The sequence below is a fragment of the Enhydra lutris genome, unplaced genomic scaffold, assembly GCF_002288905.1.
Source record: "Enhydra lutris kenyoni isolate GAN:26980312 unplaced genomic scaffold, ASM228890v2 scaffoldscaffold9, whole genome shotgun sequence".
Lineage (NCBI taxonomy): Eukaryota > Metazoa > Chordata > Mammalia > Carnivora > Mustelidae > Enhydra > Enhydra lutris.
This window is the reverse complement of record NW_019154093.1, coordinates 19,709,238-19,724,724: the sequence shown is the minus strand read 5'-3', so window position 1 is coordinate 19,724,724 and position 15,487 is coordinate 19,709,238. Positions and strand designations below refer to the sequence as shown.

General features: G+C 39.0%; 1 protein-coding gene across 1 annotated transcript in view; it reads right to left on the bottom strand.

The window, feature by feature from the left end:
• Window positions 1-12,920, bottom strand: part of LOC111143180 (ELAV like RNA binding protein 4) — an 86,463-nt gene extending 73,543 nt beyond the window's left edge. The window contains exon 1 of the mRNA XM_022496700.1: window positions 12,804-12,920. Within this exon, the coding sequence (XP_022352408.1) occupies window positions 12,804-12,920 (117 nt within the window). The remainder of the gene's footprint in view (window positions 1-12,803) is intronic.
• Between the last annotated feature and the right edge of the window lie 2,567 nt (window positions 12,921-15,487).

Sequence of the window (15,487 nt, the reverse complement as noted above, 5' to 3'; positions counted from 1 at the left end):
CCGCTCTCCACATTCAAGCCCCTTTCTTCCACTGGTGTAGTTCTGCCTATACAAAACACATTGTAAAAATCAACCAAATTCTTCCAGAGAGCTTGCGTGCCACATACAAGGCTTAGAATCCTTAGAATAACCTTGGTGAAGGCTTGAAATAGATACACGTGGAAAAAGAAAAATCCTATTGTCTGCTTCACAGTAAAGGGGTTTTTTGTTTGTTTGCTTGTTTGTTTTTACACAAAAGCACAGGGTCTGCAAAACGGTGCTTGGGGGATCCCATCAATTTATAATCTGTCCCCTGATTTTAAGGATTAAATTGAAGGAAAGAAAAGGACTCCCTTTCACATCCTTCCCCTGATTATATAAAGTGGAATCCCAAATCCGTGAGATTAAAATACTGTTTGAACCAAGGAGGTTATGTTTTCAGTTTCAATCTCGAACCCTTTCAAGTACTACTTGTATTTTTTTTTTCTTTTTTTTGTCCTCACTGGTGACAGCAACAGGTCCCGATTTAGAACAGCTTATGAATTTTATTTAATATGTCTGTTTATTTCCCCTTTCAGAGCCTTGGGAAAAAGGCACAAAATTAGGCTCGGCCTAACGCTGGTCCTGACACCCCCCTTCACCCCTTCCCAAGTGCGTGTGATCAACAGCTACATCAGGCCGTTACGGTGACTCTCGTCCTGTCTCTTTCTTTCCTGCAAATGGGAGGGTCATAAATTGAGGGCCAGCATTCTGCTCACATCTCCCACACCTCTTCAGTCAATGCGATCGCTTCTAGAGCTGTTTGCACTGCCAAAGCCATCCATCATCCTGCCTCACCAAGCAGGAGAAAGAAAACTGATGGCAAGTTAGAAAAATCTCATTAAGCCACTTTTTGCCTCAACCTCTTCACCATTCCTTGAAAAATAGAACTTCAAAATTCAGTCTGTTGGGGAAATAAGAGGGATAGAAGAAAAAAGCTGATGTGGTGAAGAGGAAAAAAAAAATAGCTCCAAAGAGGCTGGTTTCTGGGCCAAAGTCAAATAACTCACAGGTTATAATAATATATTTTAGACAGCAAAGATGAGACCGTATTCATTAGCTTAACCTGATTTTTTTTCTGCTTGACTTCTGAAATTCCTAACAGACTCTTTCATGAAATTAAAAAAAGAAAAAACAGCACCGATTAAGATTAATTTTATGTTCACCTTTTTTCTCATTTAACAACTAAATCCCAAGTTAATTCTAATTCCAAAGGGGGCCATGAATGTACCTTGCAAAAGCCTATGAGAATGCCAAAAACTTAATAAAGCCACATAATTCCAGGGCGTAACTGAGGGCTTGTCTGTGTTTAAAAATTACTGTGTGTCACCCCCATCCTCCTTGAGTTCTCTGTCCTTGAGAGAACGGAGACTATGAGGGTAGCATTCAGTGTCACTTCTCCCCAGGACATCTGGCACGGGCAGACTGAAAGAGACCTAACATCCTCTAGGCACCTTTAATATTCAGGTCTATGACTGGTACCTTCCCATATTGTTTCTCATCTGATCCACACAAAACCCTGTGAGTCAGGCCTTATCATCCCCATCTTAGAGATGAGGAAATTGAAGCTTGAGAACTGAAGGACCTCATCCAAGATCACCCAGTTACTAATAGGGAAAGTCAGGACTCTAGCCCCCAATCCACCTGACTTCAAAGTCCTTGGCACTTCCTGGATTCATAAGACAAAAGAGCAATCTTTCCATATGGTTGACCGAACAGGCAGCCCATGAAGGTCTGTGAATCCAGAGGCAGACCTGGGGTTCCATAGCCTCTGAGTGGGCCTGCCAGTGAAGACATGGGCACAGTGGTATCTAGCAGAAACAAATCTAATTTTTCTACATATATACAAGTTGATGTAATATGTTTTTAGCCCCATCTGCACACTGGCCCTCTGGGTCCTAATCACAATAACCAGGTTGATTTCAGGATTTGGAACCCTTTCTACTACAGAGGTGATTAAAATATAATCAAGCTAGAAAGTTATCCTCCCCCAAAGCCACCTAAAACAGAGCAACTCCAAAATAAAACCAATTTACATATTTTAACCCAAATTAAAAAGTAAAAGCTAAGGATTCCCTTTTAATATCCTGAATAATAAATGCACATTTATGTAAAGTTTCCTTTGGGGAATGGTTACTATGAGGACAACTTTCCCAATATTATTCATAAATATCACTTTTGTTTTGGTGTTACAGTAAGAATCTGGACTTGTGGGAATTGTACTGTCTGTACCCAGTACATCAACAGAGAATTAATATTGAAGACAAGTACAATATCCAGAATTTTAGATATGTGGTTGGCTGCATTACAAAAAGTAACATAAGAGAGGATGATGAGTCAAATCTGGTCAAAATCACACATTACAGGGACTTAGTCGTTTACTCCATTTTAAGTGAGCACTCTCCCAATAAAAGTTTCATTAGTAAAGTTCTCAGGCTTTCCACGACAGACTTTTAAATAGCACTTAGAGTTAAAGTTTATCATTAAAGCTGTTTTTACTACTGCTACATCTTCAAAGGGGGCACTCGAAAAAAAAATAGTTCAACTCAGCCTGTTATTTTTCATGTACAAATTAGAAAGGAAAACTCTAAAGGTTTAGACTGGCAGCTTAGGAAAACACAGGCTACTTGAGAAGCCATTACTGGCACATCCAAGTGCACACCAGGAGTCATGGCTGTCTATACCACTGCCACACACACACACACACACACACACACACACACACACACACACAGAGTACAGGCAGTATCTAAGTGTATATCACAACATTATGACATCTGCTGTATGTGCAAACTTTAAAGTTTGCATAGGAACATGCCAAGAGGGTCACTATATTCTCAGGTCCTCCCTGGAGGGTGACATGGGGAAAGGTACTCAGAGTCATCTCTGTTAGAAGAACAGCATTCGTATTTCTGTAAAATTAACAGGATCTAGCCAAGCTCCATGGGTAGCTGACAGAAAGACAAGTTCCTCCCAACTGTCTAAAGTTTCCTTTTCCTGAAAGCAAACATCTGCATACATGGAAACTTATAGACAAAAATGTCCAGAAGATCTCTGATTTCTCTCTTTTGGAGTCATGCCCAGGCTCTTACAAATACAAAAAGAAAAACATTTGTGTACTTGAATGTTCCGACAGATGTCTTCTCATAACTTGACACAAACTGCGTTATGTGACATCCAACCTTAAAATCCCTCACCTCAACTTTAGCTCCAATCACAGGGACTTAGACTTTTATTGTTTGTTTTGATCAGTGTCAGAAGAAAAAGAAAGGATGACCTTGAATTCCACCTTCCAGGGAAATGCACACAGTAAGTCCTCGACAAACACATCTTCATCCAACAACAAATGATAGCTAGCCTCTACTGTGAACACAGTTGGCAATATCACTTCAAGGGCTAGTCGCTCCAAGGCAGGAGACGATAGAAGGTAAATGATTCGCAGAATAAGCAGGAGTGGATTCAAAGCCACAAAGTGCAGAGAGGAGGCAACCTCCATGTTGTGGTGTGTTTTTCAGAATTCGCCATCTTGCTAGAATTGTTTCTGTTTCCTCATATCCTGAAAATAGAACTAAACCTCTTATAGAAAAAGTATTTATGAATTACATTTTTATAGCTTCAGCAAGAATAATTAAAAAATTAAACTCGAGTTTAAATATTATTTTTCAAACCAAGAGTCCAGGTGAGTTATTTTTAATAGAGACCTACGACTTGTAATCTTTTTTCATTTTTAAAAAATCACATATGCTAGTTTTGCACTTTACTTTTGTGGTCAAAAATAAGGCTTTCCAAAAACAACAAAAAACAAAACGCAAGCACAACAATTACATTGACCTTATTTCTTCAACATTTTCACTGCTTCCTCAACAAAAATTATTTAAAGATTCCTTTATGGTGTTCAGCATTTTGTGATCCTTATGGAGAAAGACCCATATCGAAGGGAAAATATCTCTGGTATTAAATACAATGAGGGACTGAATACCGATCTTTCCCATAGCAAAAATGGTCAGTCCTAAAATGGTCAAGTAAAAGGCAAAATCTTGGGGGTGGAGCGTCGGGTGAGAGAGAAAAGAGATAGAGTGAGGGTAGTAGGGGGAGCCACCAGCATATTAGGAGCACTGACACTGCATAATGTATTTCTTAATGAATGTACAAGGAACAGCATAAATATTACCATTAAGCAGAGTGAACATCCAAAGCAAGCTACCTGGCTGATTGCTTTCTTATTTTTTATCCTTTTGTAACAATTCCGTTTCCAAAGTGCTTGATTCCTAACACTGATGCTCCAAAGCTATTGTGAGCACACTGCCTGAATACTTAATGAAGTAAACAACAAACAAAATGGCTCATTGTTGGTGCCCCTAGCTAGCATCCCAAACTGGATATAATTAAAGGTGTGAACAAGCAAGCAAGGAAGTAATGAACCTGCAAAGTCAAGGTTCTGAGAAATTATCGGGCATCCCACACTGCACCAGTTCAAATTTATCACTCATTATCTCTTATATCGGCAAGTGCAGACCCACATGTTGGTACCCCTCTTCACTCTTGTCCTCCAGCCCTTTTTTCTTTCCACTTCTAGATGAGTAATTTATGACAATTACTGCTTGTGACAACTTCCACACATCCACAGATCACCTATCTTTTTACCCTTAAAAAGCCACTGATCTATAATAGCCCTCCACCCTTAAAATACATGGAGATTTAAAAAATAGGAGGATGTTTCTAAAGCACACGCATCTACACACAAACTCACAAAACAACGCACACACTAACACAGCCACCCTACCTCCTATTTGTTTTTACCAATGGTTAAAGATTAGGCTCAAATGCTCCCAAAGAAAAAAACAACTCTTCTTCCACATATACACACATTTTATTTCAAGCCTAACCCTTTGCTTGAGAGAGCAGCTTTGAACTCACAAATATTGTGATAGATCTGTACTTTTATAGTTTCTCAAGTGGCAACTAAAGAAAGGTGTTTGGTTATGAATGCAGGTCTTACAGGGTCTGGATCTATCCTTTTTTTTTTTATTATTAAGTTTTGTATTTTTCTAATAAGAAAACTCTTGGAGTTTATGAGGAGGAGAAGCCACTTCTTATGGGAAGCCAGCCAAGTTTGGTTTTCTTTCCCTTTTTGGATGCACATATACTTGCAAGTATGTATACACATTTGGTAATACCAAATAAGGAAAACCTAAGACAGGTGCAGGATTCCAGAAACACACATGCTTACACAGATACACACACACACACACACACACACACACAGATAGTCTCCCTCTGTCACATACACATACTTTCCACATATCCATCAAATGGATGGAAGAACAGACAGTGGACAATAAAAGGTTGACTTCGCTTTTAAAAGGAGAATTGGCGAATTCTGTACAACATGGTCCATCTACTGGAAGATAGTAAGATAAAAGCTTGAGAATGTTTGTGTCCCTTCATACCCTCCCAAATTCCTAATGACATTGGGAAAAAATACTGCATTGCAGCATTCGCCAGCGCACCCTCATGTGTCTAGCATCCGCTGGCCAGTTCACCAACAAATGTACATATTAAGTGTCCAGGCATATAAATTAAGAGCCTGGTGGCCACAGATCACTGGAACTGATGAAGAAATTTGTCAAGGCCAAAGTACTTCTGTCCACATACAATGACCTCTATCAAGACCGCCATTCCTTATTTGCGGTACACACAATTTGTTTCGTTGGTTTTTTTTTATTATTATTATTAAAATAGGGCATTAAGATGCCAACGGCTAAGTGAAGCAGCATATATCCTCATGGAAGGAATAGTATTTGGTCTACATATAGGAAAAGAATTGACCCACAAAAAGGAAATAAGTGCAAAGGGGAGAAATCAAACCAAAGAAAGGACTTGCCCTGAGGAAAGCCTTTCATTGTTAGTGGTAATTCTTACTTGAGAAAAACACCTTGATTCACCCACAAAATTCTTTTAGAGATACTGAACACACACACAAAGCACTATTCAGGCAAAGATTTCTGATTCAAAATGTCAAATAGATTATTCCCAACAGAAATACTAAGTTTCAAATACCTGAAGTCTACCACGTCTCAAACCCTTTTTTAAGACTGAGTTAAGAACTAAAACGCAAATGCGGAGTTCATTTTCTTTCTCTTTCCTTAAAAAAAAATTCTATTGTTATTAGCTCACAACAATCTGGCCTTCGTCTCATCACAAAATCTTTGAATATTCAAAGGACCCAGGAAGGGCTATCGGGAGAGAAAAGTTTTAAGTCTTTGGAAAACTATCAAACAGAAGGAAGCTCATCTATATCTGGCCAGGAGGATGACTTGAATGAATGGCAGTTAGAAATGTATGGGACTACAAAAATGAGTGGTTAAGTTGCTTCTTAGGCTTTTTTTTTTCTGAGATATTAAAATTATAAGTCAGTGATTCTCAAAGCAATTTCTCAGTCATTTCCCTATCTATGTCCATTTTATCTTTTTAAAAAATGTAAATATTAAACGATGTGGCCATGATGTTACAATGACATATACAGACATTCTGATCATAAAACTGTGATGTAGTGAGGTGATCTTTGCAGAAATATTTCCAATCAGATTTTCATTTCTTAATAAATGCACACTCAGCCTTGTGCTTCCACAAAGGCACACCTCCACATACAGGTAGTAGGCATTAATATTTTTAAGACAAAGAAGCAAGAAAGGTCAGCAGTAGAACTACGTGTCTTTTTTACAACCCAAGACAAGATGACAGCTCTTATGGAAATTATTTCCCCCTAACTAAATAATGCTAGAAATTTCTTAGGGAAAAAAAGAAAAACTATGCTAATTTTTAAGAGATATATGGTTATGCAAAAATTCAAGTGTATGACCTATGACAAAAAAATAAGTTTACTTATTTTTACCTCAAGAGTCAAAACAAATTTTTAAAAATCCCCACAAAAGAAGAGAAAACAAAAAGAAACCCCATGCAAGAAAAAAAGAAGGGGGAGGTAAGTGCAGAGATTTGCAATAGAGAGAGTAAAAATTAAGAGTACTTTCTGTAAAGCCAATATATATTTCCTAACTTTTTAACATATTTCAGTATTTTTTAATCTCTCATTTTGGGGGTTAATATTAGCTATCTGATCAAAAATGTAATTTGGAACAAGTCATAACAGATCATGGTTTTTATGTTACTGCCTATTTGCCTAAGCACTGTATCTTTCAGTCCTTCTGGTACCACCATCATGAGAAAAAGAGACTACTAGTAAAGCACACTCAGAGAAAAAGGGAAAGATGCCTGTCACCCAGCACATGCACGGGTCTTAGATGTTCAGAGACACTGGAAAAAAAAAAAAAAGAAAAAGAAAAAAAAAGGAAAGAAAGAAAGAAAGAAATCAGCTTTTCACTCAGTTTATGCTAAGACCAGACCCAGGACCAAAATGCCTTGCAGTTCCTACAAGGGTGCAGCCTGACGGACCTTGGGGTTGGAGGTACAGAGGGGAAAACGAAGATAAAGGCCAAAATACAGTTTTTCATTTATTATTTTTAAAAGTAATTTCTACTTGGGATATAAAATGAGAGATACAATGAACTCCCTAGAATTGCAGTATCAACATCTGATTTAGTAAAAACACCAATATCACCTAGCACAAAATCATTGCTTTAGGGTAAATCTATGCTACCTATATTTCTCCAATGGATATTTGCTAGAAATTTCTAAGAAATCATTTGCAGAACCTATCAGCTGTGGGAGTTCACTATTATGCTTCCGTCAACTTCATTCAATATAATTTACATTTTTTTTCAAATGGCCTCACAGGATTCCTTGCGATTTTTCGCACGTACAATTTCACAGCAGGGAAAAGGGGGAAAGAGAGAGCGAGAGAGAGAGAGGAAAAAAAAAAAAGCAAGATTCCCTACCCTCCCTTCCCCCTCTTCTTCTTTTCTCTCTCTCCCTCTCTCTGTTTTTTAAACCAAAAAAAAAAAAAAAAAAAGAGAGACAGAACAGATGCTTAAAAATAGATTTCTAAAAATCACTGTAAACCAGAGTTAGAAATGTAATTAACACCTATTTATAAAGAATAATTAAAGTTGGGTCGGCCACAAAGAACAGCAAAGATAATCGAGGTCCCGTCCTCCCCCCCCTTTTTTACACTGTTTGCAGTGTGTTCTCATGATAGCCACCTGCTCCCTACTCGGCTTTTCCTCTGTTCGTTTCCCCGGCAACCTTTCATTGGGTTTTCCTCCCAGCTATCGCTTTCAGTTGGGCTGCTCGGTCTAATCTTATTTGTTTTACACCCATCAAAACAAGTAGCCAGACAAAGGCAATCCTCTAAGAATGGGAAAAAGACCACAGCTTTGTTATAACATCTATGCAGAGCAAAAAGTCCTCCCCAGGCTTTCCTAGCAAAAAATAAGTGAGATGGATATGAATTTACAGCCTCCCCACATGCCCGGCTTTGAAACCCCGTGAAAGCTATTGCTGGTGAAATTCAAAGTCAAAGTGGGCACTCGTGGCATCTGATTGTGCCATTTTGTGCCATATCTTCAGGGTCAACACCAGGCAACAGGAGCGGCAGTCAAGGAGTTTCCCTGCTTCTTTTTTTTTTCCGAAAAAGATGATGCTAAAAATAGATTTACTACTTTGGCAGAAAGGTTTTCCACTTCCCCTTCCACATCCCGAAGTCCTGTTTCACAATTGCATCTGCTGGTACTGAACCTCACCTCCTCCACCCCTCATACCCAGCCTTCCCCAACACTCCTAGCAGGAGACTGAAAAAGAAATGTGCCTTTAACTTTAACAGTCATGTAATTCTGTTGAAAGCTCACAGAGGCGGTGGACACGCCAGCCAACAGCGACGGTGACATTGTGATTGTCAAAAAAGACACCAACCTTGCTTGGCTAAATGTGTGTTCGATGGAAGAGGCAGTGTGTGTGCCTTGTGTGCATGCAGTGCCATTACACTTGGAGATGGATTCTGGCTTTCAGAAGAGAGAAATACTAATAAACACACACATACACACACACATGATCTGCACAGTGATTTACGATGCACAGTCCATCATCCTTCACACACACACACACACACACACACACACACACACACACACACACGGCTGGAATCTCCAAGCTGCCTTCCTCTGAATTTTCACTTACCATCTTCAAGCCATTCCACTCCATCTGTGATCAGAAGAAGATGGACCCTCACACAGTGTGTCAAAAGCGGAAAGGAACGTTATGTAAAAGCTGACATTCCTTCTTACAGAGCTGCTGCCCAGAGAAGGAAGCAACAACTCAACACGCCAGGCACCGCTACACATACAAGCCGCCTCCTCTTTTTTATGAGGTCATGACAGGAAACTCTTTGAAATACAAGATGCAGCATTTACTGAAGCCCAAATAAATCACTCTCTTTGCCGTTTTGACTGCGCAGTCCCCCGAAACACAACTGCCCATCTCAACGTTCAGTATCCAGGAACTGCTTCTCAAGCTTTAAATTTCCAGCACGGAAATGGAGATTCCTAACCCCGCTGCATCCACCTCCAGCCCCACGAAACCCAGGCACATAGACAAACCCCCTCTCCCTTACAAAACAAAACAAAACAAAACAAAACAAAAAAACAAAAAACAAAAAACAAAACCTTTTCTGCCAATATGGTCTCATGTAATATAACCTCTTTCAACAAACCAGCAATTATTTCAGCTCACCTCCCCTCTCTACCACCCCCTCCTTTATGTTGAAGGGAAAACTGACAATGACCTGTTAAAAATGACAATCTATTTTCCCACTGCTTTTCAATAAAAGGACCTACCGGCACTCTCTACACAAAAGAGATAGTAAATATAGGAACCAAACAGCAGCAGAGAATTAAACTCTTGTGCAAGCATAAGACTGGTCAAGGTGTAGATGCTTTTCTTCCCTCCAGCAACACAAACAACAGATTATAAATCTAGTCATACCTACCATAACCATTCTTATTGGCAAATATTGGGTCTCGCAGAGCTTCGACTCTTCTCTTAAAATTTGCAAAGCTTTCAGGATATATTTTTTAAATGACTACTATTGTTATATATATTTAAGGATCCACAAAACACAGTGTGGATGATTGTAAAGTAAATCAATTATTTAGGGGGAGGGGACGGGGGGGGGGAGAGAAAGAAAAAAAAAAAGAAAGAAAAGGAGCAGTGAGCTGAAACCCCCGATTCTAGGATGTAGATAAGAACAACTGAACAGAGCCTTGCTGAAATTGGCTCGAAGCTTCTCCTTTTTACATCCATTTATGGGACCATCTGTCAGCCGAAGCCAGGATCTGATTGGCTGGGGAAACGAAGGGAGGCGTTGCAACATCAGGTGCTATTTAAATTAGCTACTGCCAGATTGACGATGTTAATGATTTGGTGACCTCTACAACAACAGAGACCAGATTTCTGAACTGCTTCTTGTGTCTGGTAATTAAGGCCAGGCTGAAGCAACAACAGCCATGCTTGTATTTTTACCTTTTCCCTCCTCCTAGCTCAAAAGTAATGTAACAACTGCAGGTCACCGGCCGGCTGCTTACAAACCTTACTAGTGGGAGTGTCCTCCCTTTCCCCTGTCCTGAAGACTGCACCACCAAACCCCTTTGACAGTACAGCATATTTCCAGTATAGCATATTTTCAGCCACCTTATCTTTCTCGACAGTTGCTTTCTAGCGAAATGCATATTTAATGATCTGCCTCTAGGCTTAAAGATACAACAAAAGCACTTTAATGTGCTAATACATCTACATTTTAACTTTATTATTTCCTAATATTGCTTTTTTAGTAAGCAATGCTCCTTCTGCAGCTACCATGGCCAGCGTTTCAAGAGACAGCAAGTTTGAGATTGTGTTTGCTCTGCGAACTGGGTTCCTACAAGTTTGCTTCAGAAAACTACTTCTTAATAAACAACAACAAAAAAAAAAAACAGAGGGATATGGGGGCAGCTGTCAGCCTCTACCTTTCTGCCTTCTGTCTGAGCTTTTCAAAACAAAGAATGATGAATGATTTATTTAAATGAATTTATTTCTCAACTTGGATAGGGGCATGATCTGAATTTTTAAAATCCACTAAAACACATTTTTTTCTTTGCTTCCCCACTGCTATAAAGAATGGTAAAGCATGCTTTTGACAACAGCATCATTTCATGACCAGTGCAGAGTGCTCATCTTGCTGGACTGAACATGTGATTTTGCTTCTGTCTTTCAAAAGATGTCTTTTTTCTTTGGCCTCTTAAAAGACTTGAAAAGAGACATTTAGCAAGGGAGCGGTGATGTATAGTTTGTCCACCTATGTTATACATTTCATAACCTCCCCGATACCAGTCTTCAGTAGTATAGTAATTTGTCCTGGTTTGGGTTTTAAAGTGGCTTACCTGAGGAGTTTTTGCTTTACTTCTATCCAAAAAGCTAACTTATTGCTATTTTTTTAACTCATAATTTAGTCAATTTGTTCCTCAACGAACACGTAGAGGTAACAAATACTACTAAAGAAATATTTCAACGTAATTTTAAGTCTTTGGCTGGAGTTGACAGTGAGATAGGACTGGGCAGTATAGAAATATAGACTGAAAATCATGCCACACTCTGGGCTTCAAGTCCAAGAATATACGTATCTGTGAAAAATGATTAGGAAAGAAAATGACCTTTACATTAAAAAAAAAAAAAAATTAAAACTATTCTCTCCCAGCTACTATTTCACGAACACACACACACAAATATACATAGATATGCACGCTTTTAAAAATACAGATACACCACAAAACAATATGTGTTGGGTACACTATGTGGAGAACTAGACTTGAATATAAATACATTCAGCTGTTAGAAATAACAATCCATGAAATAGAAAAGTAGAAATGTTAAAACTATAACCCCTTCAAGTGGAACAAGACTGAATTAAGTAAACTTTTAAAATAATTTCTCCAGCAAATATGTAAAAGTCCTACAAGTCACAATAATACTACAGTATCTGTTGAACTGTGTTCTAGGGACGAATTCAGAGGTTAAGTGTTCTAAAGAGCTCAACATACAGACACAGTGCAGGTACAGGTGCCCCAAATCAGTAACAGAAACTCTGAGTGTGAGCTCCCCATTACAGAAATATTGTGAGAAGAAAACCATGAACACAATGCTGACAAACACATAAATGAAAACAGCTCGCTCCAGAAGAAAATATTTACTTTGTACTTCTCTGGAGGTTAGAAATGTCAGAATTTCTTAAAACCATTCTCCCCCACCCACACTAATCTCAGCATTACTTAGTGAGCCATTAATTACCATTAGGTATATCAAAAGATGTTCTGGCCACTCTTCTGAAACAGAAACTATGTATTACAGTATAAATAATTAGCTAGTTTTGCCAGGTTAAAAAAAATCCATGCACTTTGTATATTGATCACTTCTCCAAAAAACCACTCTAAAGTCTTTCAACGGAATCCTCAAACAAATGCACAAATGTCCTCAGAGGCCTTTTCTCTAAAGACAAAGGCAGAATCCTATTGTTGGGAAAAGTCAACCTTATTATTGCATTTCCAATAGTACCATTCATCTTTCAGAGTGAGGGGCTGACCGCTCCATCAGTGGTGTGACATTTGTAAAGCAACAGATTCTCAATATATTATCTCAAGAATCAGACAGGCGAGTCTCCCAGTCATGCATGATTTTTTTTTTCTTTCTGCCACAATCCTCCACCACCACAGAAAGAAACTTGTCTCACTCAGGCAGCTCAGGCAACCTAAAAATGATATCCCAGAGCTGTGGGGCTGCTAGCGCCGCTGTATCCCTCTTACCATAAATGAGCAGTTTCTTGACTCATTAATAACAATTTCCCTTAAAAAAAGGAATCTCATATCACTCAGCCCCTTGCCACCATGCACACATCCCAAAGGTTGCGGACATGTCAGCATCAGTCGCCGGCAGCCAGCTTTCCCACACAGGGTCCAGATGGACTGTACCAGAAGCCAATTCAGCGTTAATAACTACCTACTCCGCGCAGTGGAGAAGCCTTACGTGGCACAATGGGCTAGGAAACAGCAGCCGGCTGAAACTGCAAATAAAGAAGACAAACCAAATTCTCCAAAAACACCAAAAGGATGGAACAGAAAGGGAAGCGTGAACTGTATTCCTTGACTTCCTTGAGAAGAAAAAGAAAAAAAAAAGAGAAAAAAAAAGAAAAAAAGAAAAAAGAAAAAGAATCCTTCATAAACATAGGGGGGAAAAAGGGGGGGGGGGGGTGGAAAACAGATGCTGCCCAGAAAAAAGTGACAAAATATTACCTCATTATTTAACAAAGCAGCATTAAGCGTCCTGCTGATTTCAAACATCTTGCCACAGATTTTGTTTTAAGAGAAACAGATAGAATCCTTTGCAAAGCACTCCGTCTGCAAAGGGTTCTTCAATTTTCTTGCGCGCCACGGAACAGTCAATATATTATTTCCCTAGAGTTCGCACATTAAAACCTCTAGTTAGTGAGCTGAATTTTCCCCTTATCTCACACACAGTAGACTCCTGTTATATGTACTGCTCTCTTTGCAAGAGCAGCCTGCCCCAAACATGGCTGGTGTTTAAACTACTCTTTAAAGTAACAGTTCACTATATAACCACCAGGTGGGTAGAGTGCACAGATTCAAATGAACCATCTTAAAGGATTGTGTTGTTGTTTTTTTCCCCCCTTTTAGGTGTAGAATGTAACATGAGAAACGCCAGCATCCTAACAGGCATCGTGTCTTGTATCTCTCTGTATCTTGTCAAAATAAATAAATAAAATTCCTTCTCCTGACTTATAGCAAGGAAACAAAACACCATCACCAATTCTAATAAGAACTGTGAAGAATGAAACACAAACATGCTTTGTTTCTTTCAGCAAAGGATGAACAAGGAAAATCCAATCAACACAGAGCAAGGCAGGGGGGTGGGGGTACCAAAAACTCCATGGAAATATTTTCCTTTAGCAAAAAGAGAAAAATACCGACTCATGTGATAAAAACCTAATTCAAAAGTAAACATACAGACGAAGCACATTCAAAATGGAGGCAAGAGTTTAAGGGTGTAACTTTTCTCCTGAGTAAAGCGTTAGGTTTATTTGATAGGGTCTTTCATGATAGGAAATAACTCAACAGCTTTTTAAACATAAAGACACTGAAAACAAAAACAAAAGCATAATCTTAAGCATCTCTTTTAAAAATACAATTATGTGAATAGCTATAAACAACCACAAGAGCAAAGTAATCATATATCTCTCCCCAGTCCTGTTCTTTTTCCTTAAGATCTGCCTCAAAGTGGAACATTTCTGTCCTGTGTTATTTTGGGTATAAAGCTAACTTAGTGTCTCCTTTGTACAATTCTATTCCAATTAATCTGCCTCTTGCTAGGAATAAATAGAATGTCCCAAGCTGAAAGCCCCAAGTGATGGAGGGTGGATGTTCAAAGATAAAGAACCACCTGGACAAAAATAAATCTCATCACTTACATTGTTCTATGGCCTGATTTTAAGGAGGATTTTATTACAGAGCGTGCATTCACTATTCTATGTTCCCTCGTATCTAAAAGAGAAACCAACACACAGATACCTGGGATTTTGTTTTCTTGGCTGGACAAAATTAAAGCCCTGGAACTTCTATATCCTCTTGCAAACACAGATGTCAATACTAGTATTTTTCCAGCCCATCCAGGCAATATTTAGCCACACACAACAGTGACTGTCTCCTTCATCTTTAAGTCAAGGCTGCATCACTTAATACCATTTAACCTCCTCGCATATATTAAGTTTCAAGTGACAATTTTTAACTGGGGAATGAGAAGGAGGAGTTGCTCTCATCAAATTCTGGTTGTATGAAATAAGCTAATTTGTACACTCACCATATGTCTTAAACACTAATTAAAAAATGTCACTTTCTTCAAACATTAAAATGTAATCAGCCTAGTAAATAAAATATTCTTGAGTTTTCTTGCCTTGGTGATAATTTAAAGAGTTTATCTTAAGGTAACCTCTCTATTTTGATTACCAAGAAAGGTTTTTTATTCGAAAAGGGAAAAAAAAAAAACCCAAGATATTGGGGGCTTGGGGAGCGAGAAGAGAAAACCACAACTGTATGTAGCTGCACAAAGGAGAATAAGATGAAGCAGGGTTTTAAGGACCATAGTCTTGTTACCCTAAGGCAAATCCAGCCAATCAATACCACCCATTGACGGTCTACCATCTGCCATGCTACCCAGCAATGTAGCTAAACAGACCTGTTCCATATGACCGTAGCCGGCTCATTTTCAGTCGATTAGGGTAGTTCCAGAGCATTCACGTGCAATAGCACAAAACTCCAAGTCTGACTGAGCCTCTCCCTTCACACCAGTCCCTCCCCAGCACAGCTGCAGACATTTTCCTCCTGTTCGGGGTGTCTGGATTATCTCTTCTTGCCCCTCAATGGAATTAGCAAAATAGGGTAGGAAGGTAGAGCAAACACACACACACACACGCGCG